Raw genomic sequence first — 14,408 nt, 5'->3', positions numbered from 1 at the left:
GAAAGGATTACTATTTAGCTGCGTTAGTGTAGTTGCATTAGTGTGAACCTTTTACTTTCTCGTGAAACCAATTCCTAGGTACCGACATTTGGATCTTAAATCTTGTGTCCCCATTACTACAAATCATCATTGCCATGCCAGCCTTTCGTTAATAGAATGGTTCAAATTATTTTAAATAGAAATATAATTGCACTGCTAGATAAGGGGTTGATTAGATGAAACTTGCAACTGCTGGACTTGTTTAGTTAAATTCTCTGCAACAGTAGTTGTACACTTAGCTTTCACTTCAAAGTTTTCTTGCTGTTTCATATAGTATTGTGTGCACGATTAATCTTGGGTAGTCAGGGGCTCTATGGTCCGGTTTGTTGTTTAGACAAAGTACTCATTCTTGTTTTCAGTAATTGAGTATTTGAATGACCACACCTTCAAATAACCCTCTTTGTCGTAACCAGCCCCTATTTTGCATTTTTTTTTTCTTTATTGATGTACTGAGTAGACACTAAATATATACTAGGTTTGATGCTGAAATATGCATATAGGCTGAGATATTCATGTCAGTTACATCCAATTCAGGGCACTGGTTAAGTCACTGGCCATGTCACAATCATGAACATGTAACTGTCACAGTCACTGACGATTTTCTCATTTTCACAATTTTGTACAGGATCTACAGACAGAAGACATGGGGCGGGTTAAAGAAAACATAGGGAAGAAAGTGAAAAAGAAGATTATGAAGAAGAAGCAAAAATTCCAACGAGGAAGAAAAAGGATATGAAGAAGAGTAGCAAGGACATACGAAATTTTAGAAATTTGTTTAGGGCTTAGGATAGTGACTTGGCCAATTGTAAACTCTAGGTTACTAAATCAATTAGTTTTTTTATATCTTTTTATGGTGTCACTATTATATCTTCTTAATGCAACATTATTTTTATATATCTTTTGTGTCAATTCGAGTTTTAGGCATCTTCTGAATTTACCAAGTCATTGTCACTGTTAATCACATGTCACTAACCAAGTAACTGACCATGTCACTAACCAAGTAACTGTCAGTAGCCAAGTCACAAGTTAATAGCCAAGTCACTGTTAATCACATGTCACTAACTAAGTAACTGACCATGTCACTAACCAAGTAACTGTCAGTAGCCAAGTCACAAGTTAATAGCCAAGTCACTATTAATCACAAGTCACTAACCAAGTAACTGACCATGTCACTAACCAAGTAACTGTCAGTAACCAAGTCACAAGTTAATAGCCAAGTCACTGTTAATCACATGTCACTAACCAAGTAACTGACCATGTCACTAACCAAGTAACTGTCAGTAGCCAAGTCACAAGTTAATAGCCATGTCACAATCATGAACATGTCACTAACTAAGTAACTGATCATGTCACTAACCAAGTAACTGTCAGTAGCCAAGTCACAAGTTAATAGCCAACTCACCGTTAATCACATGTCACTAACTATGTAACTGATCATGTCACTAATCAAGTAACTGTCAGTAGCCTGGCCAGTGATTTAGTCAGTGACATGAGTATAAGTGTCTAATAGTGACATGGTCACTGACATACAATGTGACTTAGCTAGTAACTTGATCAGTGACATATTCATGACTGTGATATGACCAGTAACTTCACCAGTGACATAGTCAGTGACTTAAGGTTAACAGTGACTTTGCCATTGACCTCACTAACTAAGTACATGGCCTGGCCAGTGACTTAGTTAGTGACATGTGTATTAAGTGTGTAACAGGGGACCTAGCCTAGATATGATTTCATAATAAGAATACTAAACTTTATGAGCTATAGGAGCAGTAATTTAACAAAACACTCAATCCCACAAGTCATGATCGCCAACATAATGAGTATCAAGACCAACTTTTTTTTTTTTTTTTTGGGATTAAAGAAGAAACTGTAAATGAAATAGTATAATCTTGATTTTCCATTGCACATATACTATATCACAAAGTAACAAAACTGAAACAATATTACAAAATCAAAATATTGAAATCCCAATCAATCGATCAAGGGCAAATCAGGTGCAGGTGAATTGGAAGGGCAGGTGGCTTTTGCCTTTGGTCTGGAGGTAACTGTAAAGTTGCACGCATACAAAAATCCATACAAAAATTAATAAGCATACTTAGTATAATTAGAAATACTAAGCAACTGTTCATGATATCTAACTCATAAATAAAATGAGAAACTACATAAGAAAGTCATGACAAAACCAATTGTATTGCATTTGAAGAACAAAGAACCCAAACTAAGAGAAATGAAAGACACCTAGCTACCAACATCAGTAAAGCAGGGTCATTTAGGATGGAATGAGGCAAACATAACACAATGATTAACATCAGTAAAGTAGGGAATTTAGTCTCATAGGTCTGAGGCAACTGCATGAATGAAGTAATTTTTATCAGAGACAATATGGAGCAATATCAACAGTCTACCAACAGCCGTGATGACATGTAAGCCCAACCAAAACAATTAAAAATACAACAATTAGAAAAGACAAACCTTGATCCACTGCCACTGCGATCCAGTTTGTGCATAAGAATTGCTCGCAACCAGGCATTCAATGACTGTAATATTATTAGCAGATTAAGTCAGTTTCATTGTAGATCAATCAAAAAAATATAATGCAGTGCAAAAACTTAGTTCACAGTTTTAGTACAGCCATATCTTTATACCCTTTGGATTTGCAATGCTGATGTCTGCACTGCTTGAAGATATCATGCACTTCCTACTAGTTAAAGTAACGGGGTCAACCAAAAAAGTTATTCAGGGAGGGCTAAGTGGTGGGATTATGAAACTAGTAAAACCATCTCCTTTCGCTCTAAACCAATGTCTTTTAACAGATAATGTACTCCTTACTAGTTAAATCAAAGAGGAAGGGGATGAGTGACAAGCCCAGTAAATAGGTTACAAGAATGCATGATGTGCTATATTCTGTATCACAACTTTCATTACTTACATGCAAACAAAATCATAACTGATCAATCTTTACATCATGATTAAAAGTTGACACTAATTTAAACTAAATTTTTCACCTTTTATATTTGGATGATAAACTCTGATCATTTATAAAAAGGAAACTCATCTTCTTCAGTAGATTAAAAAAATATGATGACCCACATAAAGTACTAAGCAGATTGAACCAATGAAGTAACATAATATTGTTTCCTTATCAAAAATGAAGCAGAGGTACCATTAGCATCAAACATAATGACATCTTAAAATAGCAGCAGCGTTTGCTATTATGAAACCAAAAATCAATTTCTAACCCCATATACTCCTTGAGGCAGTAGCCAAGACTAACAATACTGGTAGTCCAGAAGATATATAAACGTCAAAGCAAATTGAAGATTTGTTCGCATATGATCAATACTACTACTTCAATCGATTATGGGAAACAGAATCTCCAAATTATCAGGCAACAAAGCAAGTAATCTACCAAACAGAAGCACCTAGATTATAGATACATTCTAGCATGCGAAAATTGATTAATAATATTGAAAAACTGAAAAATTAGAACTCACAGTGACAAGGGAGATGGATCGCGGCGGCGACAAGGATTCTGAAGTTGCTGCTGGTGCGCGAGGTAGCCGTGTAAAAAACCCCGCCGCGGTCGACATCCAGCGGGTACAATTGCGGCGAGTGGCTCAAGTCCGACAAGAGTTGGACGAGTCGGGTCCGGGTAGTGTCGTGCAAGGACCAGCACGAGATCCGACTTGAGGATCCAAACTCCAACGATCTCCGTCCAGACCATGCTTGACTCGTCGCGCTACTTCGTCCTTAAGATGGAGGACGGCACCGGCAAGCACGCCTTCATCGGCCTCGAGTTCGTCAAGTGCAATGAGGCGTTCTATTTCAAGAAGAAGAAGAAGAAGATAGAGAGAGAGAGAGGTTCAGATGGGCTGAAGGGAGAGAGTGAGAGCTTTCGATGGCAGTTTTGTAATTAAATGTAACTCTAATGGTAGGTTGTGAGGAAGTGACCTTAATTATCATGGGGACATTTGTGTATCCTGAATTATAATAAAGCACTTTAAAATGACCTCTTTTATCATTGACCCTTTCTTTTATTTATTTAATTTCATACTATGGTATATTTAATTAGGATTTTTGAGCATGCCTTATTATTTATGTTTTATATGATTATATTTACGCATGATTTATAATTATGTTTAAGCATGCTTTATATTTTATTGTTTATATTTTATTATGAAATTTTGAGCATGTTTTTATTTTTATTTACGCTTATATAAATTATGCCTACGCATGCTTTGTATTATGCTATTGTTTACATTTTATTTTATGCATGATATATTCTTGCTATTATTATGTGTAGTATATAATTTGTTGTGTATTTGTGAAATTTGAGCATGGCATGTAGTTTATTTTTATATATGCTATGTTTAAATATGCTATGATTAATTTTTAGAATGCAACATATAAAATCCGTTTTGCCATGATAATGAAAATTCATGCGCATTATCCATACACACTTACTGTGATAAAGTATTTTCACATAGCATCGTAAAAAAAAAAATGTGACCATTACGAATCTTGGTCTTGAAATCTAATTCATACGTTTGGAAAATAATTCACGTGGATGTCTTTATGACTGCGTAATTTATTTCTTCTCTCTTGTTTATGTAGATGGCTGATCCAACTCAACCTGAATTTGACATCTTGGACTCAGAAGGACTTGAGTACCATCGTTGGGTTTCCGATATGGAAACTGCCTTTGTGGCAAAAGACTACACTGCCACCATTACCGACCCCAAAGATGATGAACTATCTAACAAGGTGAAAGCAAATGCCTTAATGTTTCTTAGGCGACATATTGATCCTAGCCTACGCTGGGAGTACCTTCAGTTGAAGACACCCAAAGAACTGTGGGATGCCCTTAAGGGACGTTTTGGGAACATTCATGACACTTTGCTCCTAGAACTGGCTGTTCAGTGGAATGGAATCCGCTTGCTTGACTACAAAAGGGTCAATGACTTCAACAAGGACATGTTGCGCCTAAAGGCACGTCTCAATTTCTGTGGAAGGGAAATCACAGAAGATGATATGATCTACAAGACTCTTTCCACCTTTCCTACTTCAGCGCTTATACTAGCGGACCAGTATAGGCTGGAGTATGACAACAAAAGAATCACAACCTTCAATAAGCTGATCAGCCTACTGCAAGTGGCTGAGAGACATAAAGAGGTTCTCTTGAAAAACAATGCCAGGCCCACTGGGACAAAGAACATTCCCGAGGCTAATTATGGAAAAATGAAAGGTGGTAAGAACTCCAATGCAAAGGGGTTTAGACGTACTGATCCGTACCCACGTGGCAACAATGCACCACGTGGAAAGGGACATGGGGATCGTGGAAACAAGATGCAAAAGGAAAGAGTTGACAATGAACCGGTGTGGATTCATTGGGCATTGGTACAAGAACTGCCAAGCAAGTAACAGAGTAGCAGCCAATTACAAGAGGTATAGAGAGTCTAAAGAACAAGAGGCTCACTATATGGAAGAAGGAGGTCATGACCTAGACGTCAACCTTACAATTGCAGACTTCAATGGCAAAGAGGAACTTGCTAAGTCAATGGATGCTCTCAATCTTGACTGATCTGCTTTATTCATTTTATTTTCCAAAGACAGTTGTGAAGGCATAATGCCTCATTTTTAATTAGACTATTACTTGGTCTTAAAGTTTATTTCAATACTGGTTTGATGAATTAGAACAAGACCTTGATTTGATTATCGTTGGCTTATTAATAAATTTTGAATTTTATTCTGAAGCAAATTTATTCAAATTTATTTACTACACATATTTACATGGTTCGAAATTGCAATATAAAGATGTAAAGCAATACATCTAGAGAAAAAATTATTATTAGAATGAAAAGATTATCATTCTACTAAAATAGAAATACTCTAAAGAATCTGAGATATATTTAAAGTCCAAGACGCCCTGTATGCACCAAGAGCTAATCGAACCTTGTTAAAGTTTCAAAGATATTCGTGCCAACGGTTATCATGTAAAAACAAACTGTGAGAATGGAACTGAATACTTTTATATTACCTCTAATGAATGTGGAAGGAAACACATTTTAGAGAAACTTATGAGTCAATCTAGTGGACTGTACCTCACTACGATTCGGATCATTGAATCCTATATTGTCACCAACAATGAAATATGGGACTCTGACTCATACAGGCTTTGGCATGACCGCCTAGGGCACCCCGGTCGTGACATGATGATCCATATTTTAAAGAACTCATATGGACATCCCTTCTTTCGAGTGAAAAATAAAATGGGACAAAAATCCGTCACACTGCAAGGTGTCGGTTCTAGTATTGCTCAAATGCAGTCATTGCCTTCTGAAGTACCAGAAGCACTACCTCCCTCCCATTATGCCTCATTGACTATCTCAAAGGCACATCACTCGTTTTGCAAAGCCTGCTCTTTAGCAAAAACAGGATCGAGACCTCCCTATGCTAAAGATATAACATAAAACATTACATTCTTATAAAGGATACAAGGACATATCTGTGGACCTATCCATCCAGAATGCGGACCATTTTAAGTACTTTATGGTTCTGGTGGATACTTCGACACACTGGTCACATGTCGCTTTAGTGTCCACAAGAAATGCTGCAAAACTCCTAGCACAGATTATACGTTTAAGGGCACACCACCCTGATCACCCTATCAAGTCTATAAGGCTTGATAACGCTGAAGAGTTTACATCAAAAGCATTTGATGAATATTGCATGTCTATTGGGATCGATGTAGAGCATCCTGTACCCCATGTGCATACACAAAATGGTCTCGCAGAAGCCACCATCAAAAGGCTACAGATGGTGGCAAGGGCATTGGTTATGCGCACCAAGCTGCCTATATCTGCATGGGGTTATGCAATATTGCACGCAGCTTTACTTACTCGTTTCAGACCCACTGCTAGCCAACCATTTTTTGCGTACCAGTTGGTAACTGGATATGAGCCTGACATTTAATACTTACGCATATTTGGTTACGCAGTATATGTACCTATTGCGCACCCACAGCGCACCAAAATAGGTCCTCAGAGACGATTAAGTATTTATGTTGGATACGAATCCCCAACAATTATCCGCTATTTGGGAACCCTTGACAGGCGATCTCTTTACCGCTAGATTTTAGGATTGTCACTTTGATGAGACAGTCTTCCCGTCGTTAGGGGGAGATAGGAAAAAGGATTTTCCAAGGGAACGACAGGAATTGTCGTGGTTTGTCCCCACTCTGTCTCATTTTGATCCCCGCACTTCACAAAGTGAAAGTGAAGTGAAAAGAATAATCGATCTTTAGAACGTAGCAGATTCGATGCCTGATGTGTTTACTGATATCGTAAAAGTGACGAGATCACATATACCAGCTGCAAATGTGCCTGCAAGGTTAGAAGTCCCCAACAAGGGGCACGGTGCCGCAGATAGAGGCACTGCAACCACACTTAGTGGAGGTGTGGTTGAGGCCGTGGCTCCCCAAGGAAGAGGGGGAGGCCACTTGGTTCGATTGACACTCACCCAAGGAAGAAGAGGGCGAGTAAGGCACAAACCAATCATCAATGTATAGAATCCCTCTCATGAGATTGTCTCTGATTATAGTTATGTCCATGAATCAATACTGGAGGACGCTCCGATGTTTAAAATGATTCCAGAGAACAAAGAAATCTCAAAGGATTATGAGAGTGCGTATGAGTTGATAGAAAGATCTTCCATACACATTGATGATATATACTGTCGCTCAAGGAATCATAGAGCACAATGATATCGAACCACGCTCTGTTGCAAAATGTCAACAAAGAGCAGATTGGCCTAAATGGAAAAATGCAATCCAGGCAGAATTAGATTCTCTGACAAAGAGACAGGTATTTGGTCCGGTAGTGCTAACCCCACCAAGTGTAAAGCCTGTAGGACATAAATGGGCCTTTGTCAGAAAGCGTAATGAGAAGAATGAAGTCCTGAGGTACAAGGCTCACCTTGTGGCGCAAGGTTTCTCACAACGCCCTGGAATGGACTACGAGGAGACATACTCTCCCATAATGGATGTGATAACGTTCCGCTACTTAGTTAGCTTAGTAATTTCCTAAGGACTGGAAATGCAGCTCATGGATGTGGTTACTACATATCTCTATGGGGATCTAGATTCAGAGATATATATGAAAGTGCCTGATGGCCTTACATTACCCAAGTCAAGTGACTCTAAACCACGGAGTGCGTTTGCAATTAAGTTGAAACGCTCACTTTACGAAATGAAACAATCCGGGCGGATGTGGTATACCCGTCTAAGTGACTACTTGATTGGGAAGGGATATAAGAACGATGAAGTATGCCCCTGCGTATTCATAAAGAAAACAAGTTCCGGATTTGCAATTGTAGCTGTATATGTCGATGATATGAACATAATAGGTACTCTTGATGAAATAAGAGAAACCGCGAGCTACTTGAAATCCGAATTTGAGATGAAGGATCTTGGGAAAACTCGATTCTATCTAGGCCTTGAACTAGAACACCGAGTTTGTGGAATACTAATCCACCATTCTGCGTATGTCCAAAAGTCAGGCGATATAACATGGACAAAGCGCATCCTGCTAGCACTCCCATGATCGGTCGAAGCTTGGATGCAAGGAAAGATCCATTTCGTCCAAAGGAAGATGACGAAGAGGTGTTGGGAGCTGAAATTCCCTATCTAAGTGCAATAGGCGCATTATTGTACTTAGCCCAATATACTCGACTAGACATTACATTCTCAGTGAACTTGTTAGCTAGATTTAGCTCAGCGCCAACGCAGCGTCACTGGAATGGTATCAAGAACATTTTTCGATACCTAAAAGAAACCATTGACTTGGGACTATTCTTTCCCTACAGAGAGACGAGAGGGACCGCAGATGGAACTGCAATCCCTAAAGGAAATGTTGATGGCGAAAGCGCCACTCCCTACACCGAAACGCCAAATGACGTTTTGGTTGGTTTTGCTGATACTGGGTATCTCTCTGACCCACATAAAGGTCGTTCCCAAACTGGTTATGTATTTACCAGTGGGAACACGACGATATCTTGGAGATCAACCAAGCAAACCCTTGTGGCTACCTCCTCGAACCACTCAGAGATCATCACTCTACATGAGGCGGTTCGTGAGTGTGTACGGTTAAGAGCTATCATCACACATATTCGAGGGACTAGTGGTTTGAGTTCTACCACTGAAGAGCCTACTTGCATTAATAAAGATAATGCAGCTTGCATCGAACAGATGAAGCTAGGGCATATCAAGGGTGATAATACAAAACACATATCACCAAAGTTTTTCTACAATCAGCAACAACAGGCCCTCCTCAAGATTCAAGTGAATCAAGTAAGATTTGAGGAGAATATGGTAGATTTGTTCACCAAATCATTGCCTAAGGCCATATTTGAGAAACATGTGAAAAGCATAGGAATGCGAAGACTTTCCAAGCTCCCCTGATTAATGTAAGTATCAGGGGGAGGTGTAGACGTCAGGGGGAGTCTAACACACACATGTCATCCTCAAATGTAAAAGGTGCGTTGTGCTCTTTTCCTTCGACCAAGGCGTATTTTTTGTCCCACAGGGTTTTTATTGTTACTTGGCAAGGTTTTTAGTGAGGCAACAACTCATGCACCATTTCGCTTTGACTTGGCACAAGGGGGAGTGTTAAAGGAAAAACATATTGTGTGCCTTCATCAAAGCAACTGACGGAGAGGGAATCAAGGAATCAGTGATTACCATCAATCAGCACAATTACGGATCAATCAGCATTTAGTATCATTAATGTAATCGATATTTCCGTTGTAATTCTATCCCTATATAAAGGGACTATGAAATGAAATGAGTAGACCAATTTCCAATTGTCATTTTACTTTAACACTTTCGTGTTTTTAATTTTTAATTTTTATTTTTTTATGAAATTGTTCATTTTTGTGCTTGAACAATATGCAGCTGTAGTACGAAATACGATAGAGAAAAGTTGTTGCAGCCAAAAGCTTATTTTGTAATAATACTTGATTACAGAGACTCCGAGAGCAAATATAATTAGCCTAGAATTTCATTATTTTGATGAAAGAGTTTGTCATGAAAATGTTCCTCATCAGCTAAGAAAAGATTAACAGTGACATTTACCCGAATGATTCAGAAGACAAATCAACATGGAAGCAGAAACTAATGCAATAATCCATAAACCAGACATTCCTCAACAACTACTTCATTACTGGACATCTGTGCACAATTCTGTTCATTATTAAGCAGCCTAGTGTAAGGCGCCATAGAGTGGGAAAAAGAATTTTGATTCCAAGCTATTGAATAACGAATGGTCAACAAAAAAGCTTGAAGCCAAAACACATTGGAGGGATTTACAGGCAATTTGACCCACATAGCGTGGGATGATCAGGTAGTCGGGTCTTAACTTGTTTTAAAAAGGTTTCAGGAGACGGACCCAGTCTTCAGCTTTGTGCTTTTCTGTTTGACAAAAAAAGCTGATAACAGACTTTTGCTGCGAACAGGAACTCGCACGATCTGTCGATTTTGGTTGTCAAATGACCTGGCCGCCCCTAGTGGCCTGTAACCATCCACCGCATCCTGCAAGAGAAAAGTAAACCTTTAAATTTCCCCTCCTCACTTTACTCATGGACATATTGGGGGCAAAGCATACTTACCCTATGTCCAGCAACAAATGGTTCAGAACCAGGAACTCGACTTGGTAACTGCAGGTGAGCACCCGAGGATTTCGTAGTGGCGCTCCCCTCATTATCTACATTCATTAGAAGGAGCTATTATTTCTCAAGGACAACTTCATTTTATAGTTCACTGAAGCGTGACTACGTGATAAGATGATTAGACTTTCCAACTCTACATACCTAAAAGCTGGAAAGTGCCAGAAGTATTTACAGAAACTTTTGTGTCTGCAGAACTGCATAAAGGAAAATATCCAGAAATATTGTCTTATTAGATCATCATGAGCAAGTGAAAACAAACAGAAAAGGAATTATTACCAACACAGAACATATGCTATATTTCCTTTCAATCTTATGGATTACCTAGCCAGACCATGCGAAGCCCCCTTCAAGGTTGATTTTGTTTCTGAAGCTAAATGCCAGGAAAGAGTTTTTGCTGCAGTGGCACCTAAATGTTGCACATTGTACCAAAACCAAAGTTATTACTGATTTACAATAAAAGTGTAAAATCCACATTATAAACTACAAAATCACAAGGACCAAACTGAAACTTAGGAGGAAAATATCCCCAATTGGAAAATAACATACTTGACGGTTGAACATGTGGTCTTGCTTGATAAGCATGTTGCCGAGTATCAGTCTGTACGTGTGGACTGAAATGTACCTTCTTATTGACAGAATCTAGCAACAAGGACAAAAAATAATATAAATGCAAAAATCTTGTTGTAAACATGGTAACTGCAGCTATTAGTTAATAATATTTGGCCTTACTGGGTAAAATGTAGTGCTTGTGATGTCTTGGGAAGAATGACAACAGCTGCTGCTGCCTCGAACCTTCTTTATCCATGAATGTTTTGCATGTAAGAAGTTTCTAAGTATAAGAAAGATAGTTCATTTAGTTATATCCATTTGATATTCTTTCTATTCTAACATGCACGAATGCTAAAACTCGCCTGGTTTAGGCAAGTAACTTTCAGGTCCATGGTTGAAACATCTAAGGTTTGCTGGTCAAGAAGGTCAGTTAACTTGTAGGCCACAGTGCCAAGGTGATCAACAGCATTAACAAGGGCTCGCACAGCATAATCTTTCAGGTTATCCAGTACCCTGTTACCAATTTTTGTAATGAACTTCAGCAAGAGGTATTTATATTACAATCCTTGTAAATTCGAGAAAGAAAATGCAAGGCATGGTTAAAACATGCAGATATGCACGACATGTTACAACATGTGTCTTCTTGCCAATTTGTGCAGATGCCACACATCTCTCATTAACAAGATTCCACATCGATAGCAAGATAAGAAGGGCCCATGACAAATGCTTTGTCGTGCATTTTAGTTCATCTGTATACCAAATTTAAACCAAGTACACATCGACATTATTCAAGTGATTTTCCTTTCATTAAATCCCGCTATATCCACTCTAAGATGCAGCAATTCAGGGATACTCTAAACCCAGGTAAGCACTCAAAACATACTGTACATTACTAGTAGGATCTGCTACTGTACACTCATCACGGGACACATCTTATAACAGTTTGGCAACAAAACACCCCTTCAGAATAAGAAACTAAATATTTTCATATGCATCAAGAAGAATCACATCAAACGAAACAAAAAAAAAAAATCCTTACATTTGTTTCTGCTCGCTATGAAGATACGACTTTTCACAATATTCCGCAGCAGAGTAAAGCTGAGGCCTCAAGTTCTTGAGCTCCTGAAATAAACACAACACAAGGATCCCACCGTCATAAAAACTCAACGCTTTCCTCATCAAGCAGCACAATCATGCCAATTGAAAATGAGAGCCAGTAAGCCACAAAAGTAGCAACAACAAAAAGCTTCACCAAGCAATCAATTAACTACAGCTACCTAAAGCCAATTTACGGCCTCTATTTCCAATCATTTACCAAAAATAAAGAGCATCACCTACACATCACAAGGCATTAACAACCAAGCACGACTCGAAACCGCGTAGATTCAACGATTTCAAAGCCAAGATTTACCGAACAAGCATCAAATTCAATCAAACTACGAAATGCGTAAACCAGAACGAATCAAATCAATCAAAAAAAAACGAAATACTTATCAGATCCAATCGCAGACTCTCAGCCTCGCACAAACATAAAAACTTGAATGGAAGCGTGGGAGAATGGAACCTGTAAGGCCTTGACGAAGCTCTTGCTGCGCTCCAGGGAGACCTCGTCGAAGGTCATGGCCGGATTGAGCGGCCGGGATTGCTCTAACTCCATCTCTGACCGAAAACGACTTCCGACGATCAATGACTACCGAATTGAACAAAGTCCACAGAATTAAAGCATATAATTACAGAGAAAAGTTGGATTTGGTGAGAGTGGGAGAGAGAGAGAGAGTGTGGTAGAAGCAACGCCGGGAATAATAATAATAATTCTCTGTGAAATTTAGGGAGTGAAAATGACAGGGAATTTATTGCTGGGGGGTTACTGAACTTCGCGGTGGTTGATGATTGGATGGTTTTATCAGAAAATTAATTAACGGCAACTTGTCTCTCTCGGAGGGCGGTGGATTGTTCGGTTATGATTTTAATTTTCTTTTCTTTCTTTTTTTTTTGGAAAAATTGTTTTATTGAAGAATAGAATCTTTTTTGTAGCAATCAAAATGGAAATGATGAGACATGATGGTGAGATTGAGAGAGGAAGCTAGATATGCTATCATAGCAATCAAAGTATCTTGTGATTTTTTTTTTATTGCATAAAATCATGGGGTTTGAGATGTGATGATTTATGTTAAAGATATAATCTTTCTAAAATTATTAAAGTTTTGCCTTGCAATGTGGGGAAATTGATAGTTCTAGTTCACACTCAGACAAAGATATCGAGATTTCTGCTTGTTTTAAGGAGAAGATAAGCAACATTGATGAGGAAAGGATCACCAAAAAACGTTCGAGTTTGTATATATGATAAAGGCATTAAGTTTTACATTACAGATTATCTCATAAATCATGATCATGACATACCACCTCTGTAATGATCATCAGTCATGACATACCACCTCTTTATAAACATTTTTTTTTTTTCATTTTTTCTTTAAATTATGTGACAATTAGGTTTAATAAGTCTCTACTATTTTGAGTTAGGGTCTAGAAACGAATTGATAGTGTTAATGTACCATTTTTACGGCATTACTCTCAATGACTATGTTCTATTTTCGGTGTTTTCTTGTTATTAACATGATGGTGAATTATCCTTACACATGGTTTGACTGTTTTGAAGACATTGTGGAAGGAGGTGAAGTAATTCTTCTTAATGTTGATTGTGAGGTTGTATTTGACACTCAGGATTAGTTAGCTATCGTTGTAGTCCGAGAACATGAGCATCGTTTGTGGTTAAAGGTTGAGCACTTTCGACTCATAAATTTCACAACGATGATAGACCGTAACTAGAGGTTCTACTGAGAACTAGAATGGAAAAACTATTTCCACTACCTATCATTCTCATATTTGTAATTCTTGCCATTGTTAAACAAATGTTCTTTTATTCTTAAACAAAACTTTCTCATGACAATCAATATAAGATAGATGATCTATGATTCCAATCTTATGGTAGAAGAATTGCAATGTCATGGCCTCAAACTCTCATAAGTTTCACTCGTTCCCCGTTTATTGAAGATTATGTGAATAAGTTGATTCGATAAACAAGTTTCGGAAACCGG

The 14,408-nt window shown here is 38.2% G+C and overlaps 1 protein-coding gene across 2 annotated transcripts; it reads right to left on the bottom strand.

The window, feature by feature from the left end:
- Window positions 1-10,192: 10,192 nt before the first annotated feature.
- On the bottom strand, window positions 10,193-13,148 carry LOC133715212 (protein ABIL1-like). 2 transcript variants are annotated; one of them, XM_062141620.1, is made up of 9 exons: window positions 12,878-13,148; window positions 12,353-12,435; window positions 11,676-11,826; window positions 11,494-11,593; window positions 11,311-11,403; window positions 11,086-11,158; window positions 10,906-10,958; window positions 10,705-10,799; window positions 10,193-10,627 (listed from the first exon to the last, which is right to left on the bottom strand). In XM_062141620.1, the coding sequence occupies exons 1-9, from the start codon at window positions 12,968-12,970 to the stop codon at window positions 10,472-10,474; spliced, it is 897 nt and encodes a 298-aa protein (XP_061997604.1). In that variant the 5' UTR covers window positions 12,971-13,148; the 3' UTR covers window positions 10,193-10,471. The 2 variants fall into 2 exon arrangements, with proteins under 2 accessions (XP_061997604.1, XP_061997603.1); XM_062141619.1 differs by having other exon boundaries at window positions 11,086-11,170; window positions 12,878-13,141.
- Between the last annotated feature and the right edge of the window lie 1,260 nt (window positions 13,149-14,408).

This window comes from Rosa rugosa, chromosome 6, assembly GCF_958449725.1.
Source record: "Rosa rugosa chromosome 6, drRosRugo1.1, whole genome shotgun sequence".
Classification (NCBI taxonomy): Eukaryota; Viridiplantae; Streptophyta; class Magnoliopsida; order Rosales; family Rosaceae; genus Rosa; species Rosa rugosa.
Note: the sequence above shows the minus strand (reverse complement) of the source record. Positions and strands in the feature narration are given on the sequence as shown.